The 14,559-nt window shown below is 49.3% G+C and overlaps 1 protein-coding gene across 12 annotated transcripts in view; it reads right to left on the bottom strand.

Moving 5' to 3' along the window:
• Positions 1–1,015: 1,015 nt before the first annotated feature.
• Positions 1,016–14,559, bottom strand: part of PHC2 (polyhomeotic homolog 2) — a 108,926-nt gene continuing 95,382 nt past the window's right edge. For all 12 annotated transcript variants that reach the window (XM_035308651.3, XM_035308648.3, XM_078331114.1 and 9 more), the window contains 6 exons: positions 11,296–11,498; positions 9,565–9,694; positions 8,641–8,755; positions 7,350–7,491; positions 6,178–6,454; positions 1,016–2,383 (listed from right to left, as the gene is read on the bottom strand). In XM_035308651.3, coding sequence (XP_035164542.2) covers positions 2,229–2,383; positions 6,178–6,454; positions 7,350–7,491; positions 8,641–8,755; positions 9,565–9,694; positions 11,296–11,498 — 1,022 coding nt within the window. In that variant the 3' untranslated portion in view covers positions 1,016–2,228. The remainder of the gene's footprint in view (positions 2,384–6,177; positions 6,455–7,349; positions 7,492–8,640; positions 8,756–9,564; positions 9,695–11,295; positions 11,499–14,559) is intronic.

The raw sequence follows: 14,559 nt of genomic DNA on the forward strand, positions 1-14,559 counted from the left end.
CTGGGAATTACAGGCACGTACCACCTTGCCTGTTTTGTTTTGAAGATATGGGGTCTCCCTGTGTTGCCCAGGTTGGTCTCAAACTCCTGGCCTCAAGCAATCCTCCCACCTTGGCCTCCCCAAAGTGCTGGGTTTACAGATGTGAGTGGCCATAACCTACATTTTTAACAGGTGGAAATGCTGCTTTAAGTAAAGACTTGATTAAGTGGGAAGAGCAGTGAGGCCAAGCTGCCCCTTTCTTCCCTTCCCCTGCTCAGATGTGGGGTAGATTTCATTCCATGCAAGAGGGCACATGGTTATTCTGTACTTCACCCCCAGCCTCATTTCTAGCACAGTGCCTGGTTCAGAGGCATGTGGTCAGCACAGGCCACTGTTAGCAGCACATGTCTAGTTCCTCTCACTACTTGATGTTCATGGTGCTCGTCAGGTCGTCCTCCCTCCTTCAGCAGCAGCAGGGCCAGCTCACCTGTCCCTCATTCGCACTTCCATGTTCATGCTTGTGCCTTTGCACTTACTACCTTGGTCTGGAATGCCCTTTCTCCTTTATTCAAGGCTTAGATGCCTCATCTCTGTCCTAATCATTTTCTATTTAAGGATGCAAAAGTGCTTAGTGAACCAAAGCCCTCCCAAGGCTCTTCTGGACACCAGGCAGCTCTATCCAGAGGTGTGTGCTGGAAGATCGGAGAGTCTGGGTTCTGCCCCAGGTGTCTAGAGGCTGCTAGCCCAGCAGTCATCTCCCAAGTGGGAACGGCAGGTAAGGTGGCACAGAACAGAAAGGGCTTCTGGACCCTCTCACTCCAAGGGACACTGTGTGAAGTAAAGAACTGGTATCTACTCTTCCATGTGAACTGAAGCTGAGGGCACCCTCAAATGACCCAGACCCAGCAAAGTGTGGAGGATATGTTGTCCACTTAAGGTCCCTTCCCCAGCCCAGGGACCCACCCATCTCCATATGGGTGAAAGTAGCCATTTGGGCTCAGAGATAGGGATTCCTAGGGGAGAAAGGCACCCAAGAGACGGATTTTACAGATTTATTTTTTAAAAATGAAAACAAAGGTTAAAAAAGTCCTTCATGTCCAACCCTGCCTGGGGGAGTGGGTGGGGAATAGAGTAAGTTCAGAAAGGTGCCTACCCCCTTCCTGCAAAGGACACGGCAGGTCAGAGGCAGACCCTCGCCCTTCCTGCCCTGTCTCCTCCTCAGGTAGCTCAAACATAGGCAAAGAAGTGTGGGAGTGGAAGGCCAAGAGCTGCCTTCTTCACATCAACAGAAACTCCAGCTGTTCTCTCCCCTCAGTTCTCCAGGCCCCACCACTGGGACTCCAAGGGTGGATGGGCAGGCAGGCCAGGAGGCTCAGCCCTTTGGGCTATGTGGCCCAGCCCACCACAGCTTTCTTAATGCTCTTTGTGAACCAGGAGGGCAGTCAGGGGAACTTCACAGTGCGGGGAGGGGTGTCTGGAAAGGAAACTCGGAAGCGCCGTCTCTTTCTGACCTTGCCTCTGCACTGAGGCTGCCGTTCTTGGCTATTCCCCATCCTGAGGCTGAGTGGAGTCCAGGACAAAGCACTAAGTGGCTGTTTGCTACAAAACACCTGGAGATGCCAGAGAGTAGCCCTTGGCCTATCTGTCAGTCCAGGCTCCCACACAGTCACACAGTCATACACACAGCGTTAAGGCGTCTGTGCCAGCAGGCACGGCCTGGCTGGGCCCAGCTTCTCTCTCTGCAGAGGGTGTAGGGGGGAGAACCCTGGCTGCTGCAGAAACAGGCTGAAGGGGGAGAAGCTGACAACGGAAGAGTTAACCAGGCCTGGAGAAAGAAGTGGGAGGAAGGAAGGCAAGGGCTTTCTAGGCCTCCATCCAGGCCTGCTGGCTGCCCTTGAAGTAACCCAACTCAGGTTGGGGAGCCCTGACCATATACCCCCTGGAAAATGGGGGACAGAAAGAGGGGAAGAGAGCGGGGCTAGAGTATTGGGACTTTGGAGGAAGCCAGTGCTATCAATATTTACAAGCATAAAGCCCCATCTTCTGTGCCACCTACCTCTCTGCCCCTCCCACAGAAATGAAAGGCCCCTGAGAGCCATGGAGGAGGTGCCCAGACCTCCTCACCAGCTACGCCCCTAGGGAGAGCCCCTGCCCTCCGACTGGCCCCATTTCTGGGCCCCTCAGGAATGTCTGTCTGGTTCTGCTCAGTCGGGAGGCGCCTTGGGCCAGAAACCTGGCTGCCGCCATCCCTAGGAGTCCTTGAGCATGCTGATGCGGGCGTAGATCTTCAGGGCGGGCCCCAGCTTGATGTTCATGGCGCTCATCAGGTGGTCCTCCTTGAGCAGCAGCAGGGCTTGCCCGTCGATTTCCTGGGCACGGAATTCCTCAGCTATCTCCTGGCAGCCTGAGGGGGTACCACCAAAGACAGTATCAATCGAGCTGCCAGTGTTCCCCTCTGGCCGCCACTGCATCCAGAAGCTTTATCTCCTTTAGTTCTCATAACCACACCTTGAGGAAGGCACTGCTGTTTTTACTGTGCAGCTTGAGAGAGGCTGGACGCCTTACCCACAGCAGCCACAATCCGGGCCTCCTCCTACGTGCCCGTTCACACCCCTGCTCCGTGAACTGGGCAGACCCATGTCTGCTAAGGTGCTGAGGAAGTGACAGTGTGTGATTTCTGAGGCTAGATCATAAAGGGCACAGCAGTTCTCGCCTTGCTCTTTTGGGTGGTTTACCGCAGAGTAAGCCAGCTACTAGTAAGCTTCGCCGGCAGCCCTCTGGAGAGACATTCGTGGAGAGCGGCCAAGGCCCTGGTGGTCCCCGTCCCCCTTGCTGTGAGTGAACCATGCTTGAAGTGGGTCCTCGGGCTCCAGACTTCAGACACTGCAGCCCTGGATGGTGTCTTCCCTGAGACCTCCTATGAGCTCAAATTCATACACTGGGTTTGTGGAAGGGAGTGGATAACCTCTCTCTTTAGTTTTCAAGTCTTCAGACTAGGCGGAACTGGACCCCAGGAGCCTCACACCAGGCCTGTCCAGCCAAGCCACTCAAGATTCCTGACCTACAGGGCCCTTGAGACGACAAGTGATTACTGCTTCAAGCCACAGAGTTCTGGAGTAATTTATATCATGGCAATAGGTAACTAATGCAGACTCTGGTACCTGGAAAAGGAGTGCTGCCATAAAACAGCTCTATCGATGTGGGTGCGGCCTCGGAACTGGCCTCAAGGAGGAGCTTGGAAGGACTTTGTGTAAAGTGTGAGTGTCTAAGGTGCTTTGAGAGAGAGACTCGTGGCCTTTGGCGAAGCTGCTGGGGAGGCCTAAAGGAAAGTGAGGAAACTCTTAGTAGAGACTGGAAGAAATGGTCTCTATTATGAAACAGCAGAACATTTTGTAAAAATGTGGTTGGTGGCAGAAATGTAAGTTGAATGTAGCTCATGAAGTGGGTGGTCTAGCTAAGGAGATTTTCAGGCAGAATGTGGAAGGTGTTCCTTGGCTTCTTGCTGCTGCTCACAGTAAAGTAAGAGAGGACAGTGAGGAGGTAAAAACAAACAAAACTGTTCAACATAAAGGAACTGGGACTTGCCGGTTTTAAAAACGCCCAGCCTCTCCAGATGGCACACGATGCTAAAATTAAGAAATGGTTTCTAGGCAAAGATCAAATTCAGGGCACCATTAAAAAAAAAAACAAAAAACATGGTCTACAGGTCTACAGATTCAACTTAGGATGTGACTGAAATCTTTTTGTCAAGACCTCAGAAAGATCTAAGGTGATGCCTCAAAGGGCTACTCAATCCAAAGGCTCTCCAAGGATTATCTAGGCTTTCCTCACAGATCTACTCCTGAACAGCAGGGTTTCTAAGAATGTGAAGGGCACCCTCCATGCTGTCCCTCAACTTCAGAAGAAGCCCAGTGCAGACAATGGCTTATCTTGAAGATAATTCTGGGTGTGGTTTTTGTCTAATGGAATGGAGCCCAACAAGATTCCCAGAAAACTCACAATTATTTTAAGAAATACTGAATTACTGATTTTAGAGTCAAAGGTAGGCCAGATGCGGAGGCTAATGCCTATAATCCCAGCACTTTGAGAGGCTGAGGTAGGTGGAACACCTGAGGTCAGGAGTTTGAGACCAGCCTGGCCAACATGATGAAACCACATCGCTACTAAAAATATAAAAATTAGCCAGGCGTGGTGGCACATGCATGTAATGCCAGCTACTCGGGAGGCTGAGGCAGGAGAATCCCTTGAACCCGGGAGGCAGAGGTTGCAGTGAGCTGAGATCGGACCATTGCACTCTGGCCTAAGAGACAGAGCAAGACTCCATCTCAAAAAAAAGTCAAAGGCAATATAAAAAGCAGCAGGAAGTAGGCTGAGAAAACAACCATACCGAAAATACAGAAAAGGAAGGAGGACTCGGAGGGCAGAGCCAAGAGAAGTCACTCCCAGGCTTTGAGTCCTGAGGAAAACTGCCACCATCCTTAGCAGATTTCAGAACTGGAAGGGATCAATGACTCTTGTATGCTCCGTTCCTTCCCTTTTTCGATGGGAATGTTTACAATGGTTATCCTATGGCTGTCCCACTGTGCACTGGGTTCGTGGAAGGGAGCAGATAGCCTCTCTCTCTAGTTCTCAGGTCTTCAGACTGAAAGGACCCATACTGGAAGAACTGGACCCCAGGAGCCTCATCCATGCCTGGACCTGGGTTCAATGATGACAGCATGAACTCCAAATTGATGCTGTCATGGGACCAGACTGTTGGGAATTTGGTCAGGGCGAGCAATTCTACATGAGGAAGGAACATAAATTTCTGGGAGCCATGGTGAACTACGTGGCCTGTCTCTGAATGGCCCCTAATAGTCCTTCCCAGCAAGGATTATTCATACCCTTGTGAGTCTCCTCACACAATGAGTAAGACTGACCTGTGTGACCAATACGATACTGTGAAAATTATAATTAAAAAAATATATATATTGTGAAAATGGCGGTACGTGGCTTCGGAGGCTAGATCGTAAAAGCCACAGTAGCTTCTACCTTGCTCTCTGGGATTCCTACCTGTGGGGACAACCCACTGCCATGCATATCATGAAAACACTCAAGCAGCCCTCTGGAGAGGCCCAGGTGGAAGGAATCGAGGCCTCTTGCCAACAGCCAGCCCACAGGGCAAATCATGTGAGGCCAACATAGTGAAACCCCATCTTCAGCTCTTCAGTATTCACATGACCTCAGCCTTGGCTGATATCTTAATTGCAACCTTATAAGAGACCTGCGGCAGAATTGCCTAGGGAAGCCACTCCTGAATTCCTTACCCACAGCAACTGTATAATAACAAATTTGGGGGATGAAGAGCTAACACATTGGGTTAAGTGACAGAGCCAGAATTTGAACCCAGTTCAGTGTGCCTCAGAAGTCTGTGCTCTTAACCACATTGCAGTCGCTGAGAAAGAGGCTTGTGGTTGCCATCAATACCTGACCTGGTCAGTGTAATGAGAAAAAGAGTAATGCATCCAGCCCCACTGAAGGCATTGTGAGTGATGTAAGGCTTGCCTCTTACAGCTGATTCCTAGATTCTGGGCCTCACCACCACCTGTGCTCTAGGACGCAGGGCTCTGTGCCATGCCTGGCTGTGTCACAGACTTCCCTATCTTCCTGCCTCTGCACGTGCACCCTCCTGCAGTCTCTCCATCCAGCAAAGGCATACTTGTCTACTGTCATTAAGTTCACATTTTCTAAATTAAAAAAATAATGTGTTTTTTGGTAGAGACAGGTCTCACTATGTTGCCCAGGCTGGTCTCGAACTCCTAGCCTCAAGCAATCCTCTCACCTCAGCCTCCCGAAGTGCTGGGACTACAGGTGTGAGCCACCACACCCGGCTATTTTCTTAATATTGATGTTCTCAACACATTTCCTACACTCCACCTGACCCCTCCTAACCTGTCCCAGGAGAGAGACCGAATTAACTGTATTATCATCTCTGTATTTCACACAGACCATCTACCATGCCAGAAAATATACAGAATTACAGCCATGGAATATTATTTATAGTCTACAGGCAGGAAGCTCATCTCACTCATCTCTGCACCCCAGTTCCTGAACCTGAGTCATTAAATGAACTACCTAATCCTCCTGGTGGTGGGAGGGGGCTCTTATTTTCGCTCTTTCCTTGCCATTCCAGGGAGACGGGATTCCCAAGGGCCTTACCTGGCAGAGAACGGATAAATTCGTAGACATCTTCTACGTTCCACTTGGTGGGCTCACTTGGCAGGAAGTGGTGTCCCATGCCAACGAGGTCCCGCATGTGCATGTCGGGGAGCTCCAGGTCCCGCTGGCCTTGTCGCCGGCGGGAAGTAGATGAGCTGGCTGAGATGGGTGACAAGGGTTCCTCATAGCTTGAGTTATCTGAGCAACGGCTGGAGTCTTCCTGGCTGTGTGTTAGCTGCAAAGCAGCAGTAACTGAAAGGGGCACAGTGCCTGTTGGCTGGGAGCAGAGAGAACATTTTCCTCATGATGGGGGAACAAACCATCTCTAGCAGCAGTGATGGACAAAGGCAGGTAATTCTCCCTTTTCTACTTGGCCTAGTCCTACACATCTGAGTTCCCAGACTGACCTGCATCTTCCATGCTGTCCCATCTCTACCCTCGGCAGCGTCAGTCCTTCTCACTAGTGTAGCTTGTCCCACACAGTACTGCAGTTATCTCCTTTTCCAGACATGGGTTTTAAAGCAGGGCACTGTGTGTTCCAGGAAGTGACCATAGAGCCACTCGAAATAGCATGTAAAATTGGACCACATCTTTGGACCATTCTTAAAGAGGTTTAAGACAAAAACAACAGGGAAAATATATATAAGGTTATGAAACATCACACCAGGCTGTGGAGTTCCTTTAGGGTGAGACTGTGTCCTTACAGCCCAGTGCCTAACAGAGTTCCTGGAATACAGCTGGTGCCAAAAAGTATTTAACAACTGAATACCCATATTCCTGGTAGACACCTTCAAGAACTCAGTGCTCTTGTGTTCGGGGAGGCAAAAAGGTGGCAAGACAAGGCTGGAGGATGCCTTCTCACCCAGCCCTCCATGTAAGGCAGGAGGTTACCTAAGTAGCTCAGGGGAGATTCCATTTCCTTGGCCCCGGAAGTCAAGGATGGAAGCAAATTGGAAGGTGGGATTGAGGCAAGGCCACGGAAGGGGGCAGGGAACCTTGTAAGCACCCGTGGGTCTAAATGAAGGGACCTACTGGGATGTAGGAAGACGACTGGATAGGTCTACAAGGAATGAGAGCACACAGAGTGCGCTGAGGTCAGCAGCTGGAGCAGTGCTGAGGGCCATGGAAGGGAAGCTGTGGGGATGGAGCTTCAGGCTCTGCCGGCCTCTTACCTGCTTCTTGGAATCCTTGGTAAGTGGTGGCAGACTGGCTTTGCTGGCCCGACGGCGGTTGTGGGTTGCAGCTCCTGCCTTCTGCAGCTTGCTCCGGTCTGAGTGGAAAAGTCCCACCCGTTTGGTGCATCCCACGTTGTACCTTCAGGGATGGGTAAAGGGGACATCAGAGCAGTCAATGTGCTTATGGGCCATTGGCAGAATGAGCACAGCCAAGCTGTCTGACAAGATTTGTGTCCATCTATTGGTTCAGATCCTAACTCCTAACTGTGTGACTTTGGGTTTAAGTCACTTAAGTGCTGAGCCTCCGTTTCTTTATCTGGAGTAGGGGGTAATACCACTCACTTTCTGGGACTGGTCTTACAACATGAGATAATGTCTGTAAAATGTTTGAGACGACACCTGGACTTGGACCAGGACAAGAGCTCACAGCTCTTGTTACCCTGCGCTGGGAAACTACCATCCACTGTCCCGCTGGGGGGTGGCCTGGCAAAGCTTGAAAAGGTGCCCTGACTGCCCCAACAGCCTGAGGGGAATGAGGGCTGAAGAAAGCTGAACTCTAGCTTGGCATGCAGAGCACCTCTGCCTTGGACCTAGAGATCTCTTCTCTTCTGGGATTTCAGGGCTTCAAGGTCAGCTGCTGCTTCCACAGTGGTGTACAAAGACCACAGAGGGCTTTAGAATCAGACAAGCCGAAATTCCCAGGCCTACGGTTTATCAGCTATGTCATTTTAGGCACTACTACTCCTTTGTGCTTTAGTCCCCTAACCTGCATAAAGGGGACAACCTTTACCTGGCTTGGGAGTTATTTTGAAGATGAGATAATCGTATCAATTAACTGGCACAGTGACTAACACACAGCAGGTTCTCAGGAAATGACAGTGGTTTTTATGATGACTGTTAGTGTTCTAAGCTGGGAGAGAGCTCACCAAGGGAACGCTACAGTCAGTGCTGTGGTTCTGGGCAAAGCTTACCCTAACAAGGCAGGGGCTGTCAAGGCTAGGAAAGGAGCATAAGTGCAAATGGGGCCAGGAGGGCCAGCTGAGCCAAAGCGCTGTGGCTTTTCCTTGGACTCTCTGCTGCTCTCTCCCACCTGCTCTTAGGAGTTCTGGTTTCTCATGCTTGTTAAATTAGGGATGCGATCCTGCTTCCAGGTGGATCGAGGAAGTAGGAAACTGGAGAAGCCACCCTATGGGCCTCCGGGGGTGGACTATTAATGGCAGGAGGAGGGTTAGAAAAGCAGGATACAAAGGTGCAGTCCTGAGGAAATGGGGGGGCTGGGGCCACTCACCTCTTTGCACAAGCCATGGAACAGAAGCGCTTGGAACGCTTGAACTTATAGGCAAAGTCCACTCGGCCACAGAGCTCACACTTGAGTTTGAGGGGAGCACCCTCCTCTTTGGATTCTGAAAGGTATAGAAATGGGTAGGGTGGAGAATGAGAAATTCCTGCAGCACTGTGGACAGCCCCAACGCAGGGCCTCCCTACTCCATCCTGCCTGGTCCTCCTGCTGCCACAGCTGTGACAGGCAACAGCAGTCTAGTGTGGAAAATGCCACTGGATCCCCCCACTGGAATGTATTCAAAGGTGTCTGGGGATGCCCCTTGTATACTCGACATTTTTTCTTCCAAGTGCTCTGAGTCTGAGTTAAAACACAGGTGGGGAAGAGTCAGGATCAAATGACCATGGAAGAAAGCAGCAGCCCCCAGGAAATACTCTGGATGTTGTCACAGCTGCTCTGCTGGCATCACCCCACCTTGATCTATGCAGCTAGCTGGCTGCTGACCCAATGGCAGACCCCAGGAGCCCACACTTCTGCAACTGTGCAGCCCTGTCAGTGCTTCATGGGAAAGCGCAGCGTTATCTGGTCTCTGCCATCCCCAGAGCTGGCCCCAGTTTCAAGGCAAGGATGAAGGGCAGGACTCGCCTGGGGTGCTCCTACAGTCACACCTAAAACTTGCCAATGATTCCCAGAGGAAAAGCCACTCTTGGAATCCTGTGGTTGGCTGGATGGGGGTTGAGGGAACAAATGACACATGGTTCCCCTGATTTCCACATCCCTGTTTTTAAGGGAAGGAGGCTGAGGAGGCACAGGGGGAAATGTTTACAGACTTGCTGGCTCAGAGTTCCTCTGGGGACACCAAGAGAGGAAGTGTGTGAGGTCTGCCTTTCCAGCACGATGGAAGGCTGAGAGATTGGGGTCTGAGATGCCCACCTTGCAGATAGGGCTCCTCCATCTCCGAGTCAGTGGTGGTGGTGTGATCCTGCTGTGGAAGTTTCTCAGGCAGGAACCCCTGTGCATACTTCTTCTTGAGATTCCCCACCAGCAGGGACGAGCGTCCCACCTAGAGGACAGGTGACACGGAGGCCGTGAGGGTCATGTGGGAGAGACTTCCTTGCTATCCATCCTCATCACAATTACACATATAAAGTATCCAGGCCCAGAGGCCAGCCTTCCTCAAACCTTCCCCCATGTCATCATCCAAGTGTGCTGGGCTCAAGGCCCTATCTTGCTGGTTGGCTTATGAGGTAAGATGCTAATGAGCAAAGTACAGGGATGTCTTCTGTCCAGGACCAATGGATGGCTCAGGAGGTTAGGAAAATGTCTATTCCAATAAAAGGCTAAGGGCTGAGATCAGGTTTCCCACAGTGCCAGATCAAGCACCAAGACCCAGTGCCCACACTTCTCCAGGCAAGGACAGAGTGGAGTTCGTGTGAGGCTATACATATGAGAGAGGCTCAGCACTCGCTTTCTGACTTTTTACTGTTTTCACCTTACCCCAGTGCCTGACCCAAGCCAGAGGTACAGGCAGCCATGGAGGACAGCAAGAAAAAATGGACCCTGGGCCATAGAGCCAATGCCCTCTCAGTTGTCAGGACCTCAGAGTAGCTTATTCACATGTCTGGATCTTCTTTTGTGGCCTTTGTTTAGGCAGCCTGGTAGCCAGTCACCTGGCACTGACTCTAGGGTGATGCTGGGGGTGCTATTCAATCAAGGAGGCCCAGTCTAACAGGGAAGGGATGTAACAGAGCTAGAGCCACTTCTAGCTAAGGTGTTCCAGGCAGATTTCTTTGCCACTGGCCTTGGACAACCTCTTTTGTGGGAAAGAAGACAAAAAGCTATTTGTCTTTTGGCATTTTACAGGAGCAGTTTACCCATCTCAATTAATCAAGCTTCAAGTCTTTTGCTGACTAATCAAACCACTCATGGAATCAAAGAATGAGGAAAAGGCAGATGGCATCCCAGAAAGGTGTCTCTGTAATAGCCAGATACTTTCATCAGAACAGAGGCTGCTGTGCCCCTGGCTCTGGGCTCCTCTACATCCACAGGGCAGCACTGCTGTCTCCAGTGCACACTGCACAGAAGCAGCTCTGGGTGCTTTGCCTAATAACCCATCTTCGTTGCTCTTGGATATTTCCTGTTAGTCTTAGGCTTCCATTGTGACCTTTCTGAGTGCCCCACCATCTCATTCACTCCCCTTTCCAGGCTCTGTCCCCAGAAAACAAGCTTCATGTTGTGAGCCTGCTCCGTCACATCATTTCTGATATATGTATCTTGAGAATTCTGTACTGTGCAGGGCTGAAGTTTTGCCACTCAAAATTCAATGAAGTCTAATTTTCCAAAGCCCATCATGTCTCACCAAATACCCACAGTGAACTCTTTTTAACTAAGAGTTCACATATCACCAGGCAGGGACACACCTGAGTTTGTGTGTGGACACTTCTAACCAAGGGTCTTGCTAATTATTCCTGATCACTGACCCCACTTCTGGACCTTGGAAAGATAATCCTAGAAAGAAATGGCTCTATATTCTTTGGGGGAGGAAGTTAGCAAGGAAAGAGCAAACTGTTCACATTTTCAGAAATTTTACATGGAACTGTAAAAATATTCTAAGACACATCCAAAATATACTTAAAAAAAAAGGGGAAAAGAAGTAGTCCGTACCGGGAAAGGCTCCGCCCCCTCCTGGATCACAAACCCTTCGATAACATGCGTCAGGATTTGGGGTTTCACAATGGCCTGTGGTGGTTTATTCTCACCATTCTGGGGGGCAGTGCCGGCGATGCTGGAGGCAGAGTTTCCGTTCCCTGAGGTCATGCCGGGGCTGCTGAGGTCGGTCAGTGCATGAACAATGCCCTGCCCTGTCTCTGCATGAGAGAGAGTAGGAAAACAAAGCAGGGGAGATCAGAACCAGAGTCCACGCCCAGGGAGGGACAGCAAGGACTCAAACTGCGCCTGCCTTTTTCTTCGGAGCCAAGCGACGATGCAAACCAAGCAGTCCCCTCCCCTCAATGACCCATTTAAAAGTGGCACAGTTTCAATGGACACATCACCAAGTATGAATATAGTCAGTTCCACAACAACACGTGCAGCTAATCAGCTAGCAGTGTTTCTTAATTTCTCAACCGTGCTATTAACAGTTAACCCGGTTAAACAGACGGGAATTCTGTCTTTGAGGAGTCAAGGCCTTGGTCGATACTGATTTGAACAAATAAGATAATACTCAGTTTGAGGGAGAAAAGTATTCAAGGTGACATCTACAACCACGACAAGAAGCTGAGCTAGGTATAGGGCTTTGAGTGTGATAAAGAGAGGTTAAATGAAGCTTCTATGTGGTTCCTTAGAGGAGGGATTTTAAGAGCCCTGTGAAATGTCAAAACACTGAACCCCAGAAATTGATACCAAGGGAATGTGGGGGCTGAACCCCAAGTAAACACTATCATGTAGATTTGACTATTCAGAGACTGGCTATTTGGGGTCAGTGCATTGAAATATGGAGAGATTCTATTTCTCTGCTAAAGGAGGCTTCTAGGCAGAGCTGAGATTTTTCTCTGCTGTTTCTGCTGAGCTGGGTGCTCTCAAAATCAGGCCTCCTGCTCAGATGTCAGCTCCTTACCTAATTTGATCCTCACCAAATCATAGACCCTCTGTCTCTGTGGACAACCTTCCCTAAGTTCTCCTTCCCCACAGGCCTGCTAGCCTTCCTCTAAAAGACGTAACAGAGTGCTCCAGAAAGTGAAATTAGATGCCTATACACAACCACACCATAGTGGACTTCCTCTCTTCCACTTCAAACAGCATCTCTCACGAGCTGTCTCATTGTCTTAGATGTGCAAGACTTCATCTCCTCACTTCTGTAACTCTCTCCCGCCCCTTTCCCAGGGCTGTTCTCTCCCACCACCAACTGCCCTGTGAGCTGAGGTTGCCTTTACAGAAAAAGCCATGTCTTTATTGCAACAAGCCCATTAATATAAAGCTCAGTGGGGTATGAGTAATACATACTTTAAAAATGATTTCAGCACACTTGTTACTTAAGTAATCTTTGCACAAAACTTTATATGAAGATGCTCATATTTCATGTTAAAGATCCATGGTACCACCACAGAACAGGAATGCCTTGTGCTTAATTATACAGTATGGAAAAGTCAAAAGATACATTTTAGAAAAGGTGGTTTAGGGCTGGGCACGGTGGCAAATGGGGCAAAGGGAGGCCTGGCCAACATGGTAAAACCCCGTCTCTACTAAAATACAAAAATTAGCTGGGCGTGGTGGTGTGTGCCTGTAATCTAGCTACTCAAGAGGCTGAGGCAGGAGAATTGCTTGAACACAGGAGGCAGAGGTTACAGTAAGCCAAGATTGTGCCACTGCACTCCAGCCTGGGTGACAGAGCAGGACTCCGTCTCAGAAAAAAAAAAAAAAAAACAAGGGTAGTTTATAACTGGGTCACAATGGGTCTTGGTCCAGTCAAGCTCATGTTTTGTTTTTCCTTTTTTTGAGACAGAGTCTCTCAGGTTCAAGTGATCTCCTGCCTCAGCCTCCTGAGTATCTGGGATTACAGGCACATACCACCATACTCAGCTAATTTTTGTATTTTTAGTAGAGATGGGATTTCACCATGTTGGCTGGGCTGGTCTGGGAACTCCTGACCTCAGGTAATCCATCTGCCTCGGCCTCAAAAAGTTCTGGGATTATGGGCATGAGCCCTGGTGCCCAGTCTCAAGCTCATGTTCTTACTGGTGGTCCTAATGCTAACTAAACCAGGATAAACCTTCTTTAATGAACAAGAGTTGAGTATGATACATCTTTAGTACTCAGTCCTCCACATAATTCAGCTATATAATAAACTTCAGAGCTGAGCAGGGGTCATCTAAGAGAAAGGACCGATGAAGTTTTTTTTTTTTTAATTAATTTTTGTTTGAGACAAAGTTATACCAGTAAGTTAGAAAATTTCTATTGGCCGGGCGCGGTGGCTGACGCCAGGCGGGTGGATCACAAGGTTGAGATCGAGACCGTCCTGGTCAACATGGTGAAACCCCGTCTCTACTGAAAATACAAAAAATTAGCTGGACATGGTGGCGCATGCCTGTAATCTCAGCTACTCAGGAGGCTGAGGCAGGAGAATTGCCTGAACCCAGGAAGCGGAGGTTGCAGTGAGCTGAGATCGCACCATTGCACTCCAGCTTGGGTAACAAGAGTGAAACTCCGTCTCAAAAAAAAAAAAGAAAAGAAAATTTCTATTAAGTGCCTATATTCATTTGAAAAAAATTTTTGAACAGCTTTGGCTTTTCTGTAGAGACGGAAAAATTTCCTTTCTTTTGGAATTAGTCTTTCCAGTTACAAAGGTATCTGATAACTTAAGAGCTTGTCTGGAGGTTCCACAGGGGAGTGCAGCTGGTATGCCCTTGGCTGAGGGATGGCTGTCCTCTTTGACTCAGCACACAGGTTCAGGAGGGATGCATGTGGAGCAGTAAGGGAGGAAGGGGACACTGGCCTAGCCAGCCAGATCAGTGGAATCAATGGGGTGACAGGTGTTGCAGCCAGATGCCCCTCACATCCATGTTTGAGAACTTAGAAAAAACCCCTTTCCCTCACAATCTGTGAGTAACTACGAGGACTGAGTTGATGAGTCAATCAAATTAAGTTTCTGTGCTTTTAAATTTTAAAATCTTTAAGTCTGCCTTTACACAATTACATTTCTCTGCCTGCTTTTATGTTTGCCATATGCGGCCGGGCGCGGTGGCTCAAGCCTGTAATCCCAGCACGTTGGGAGGCCGAGACGGGTGGATCACGAGGTCAAGAGGTCAAGACCTTCCTGGACAACATGGTGAAACCCTGTATCTACTAAAAAAAAAAAAAAAAAAGTTTGCCATATGCTAAGAAACATATCTATTTTATTTAAAATGATGAATTACTAAAATAGAAAGATAA

The sequence above is a fragment of the Callithrix jacchus genome, chromosome 7 (genome assembly GCF_049354715.1).
Source record: "Callithrix jacchus isolate 240 chromosome 7, calJac240_pri, whole genome shotgun sequence".
Classification (NCBI taxonomy): domain Eukaryota; kingdom Metazoa; phylum Chordata; class Mammalia; order Primates; family Cebidae; genus Callithrix; species Callithrix jacchus.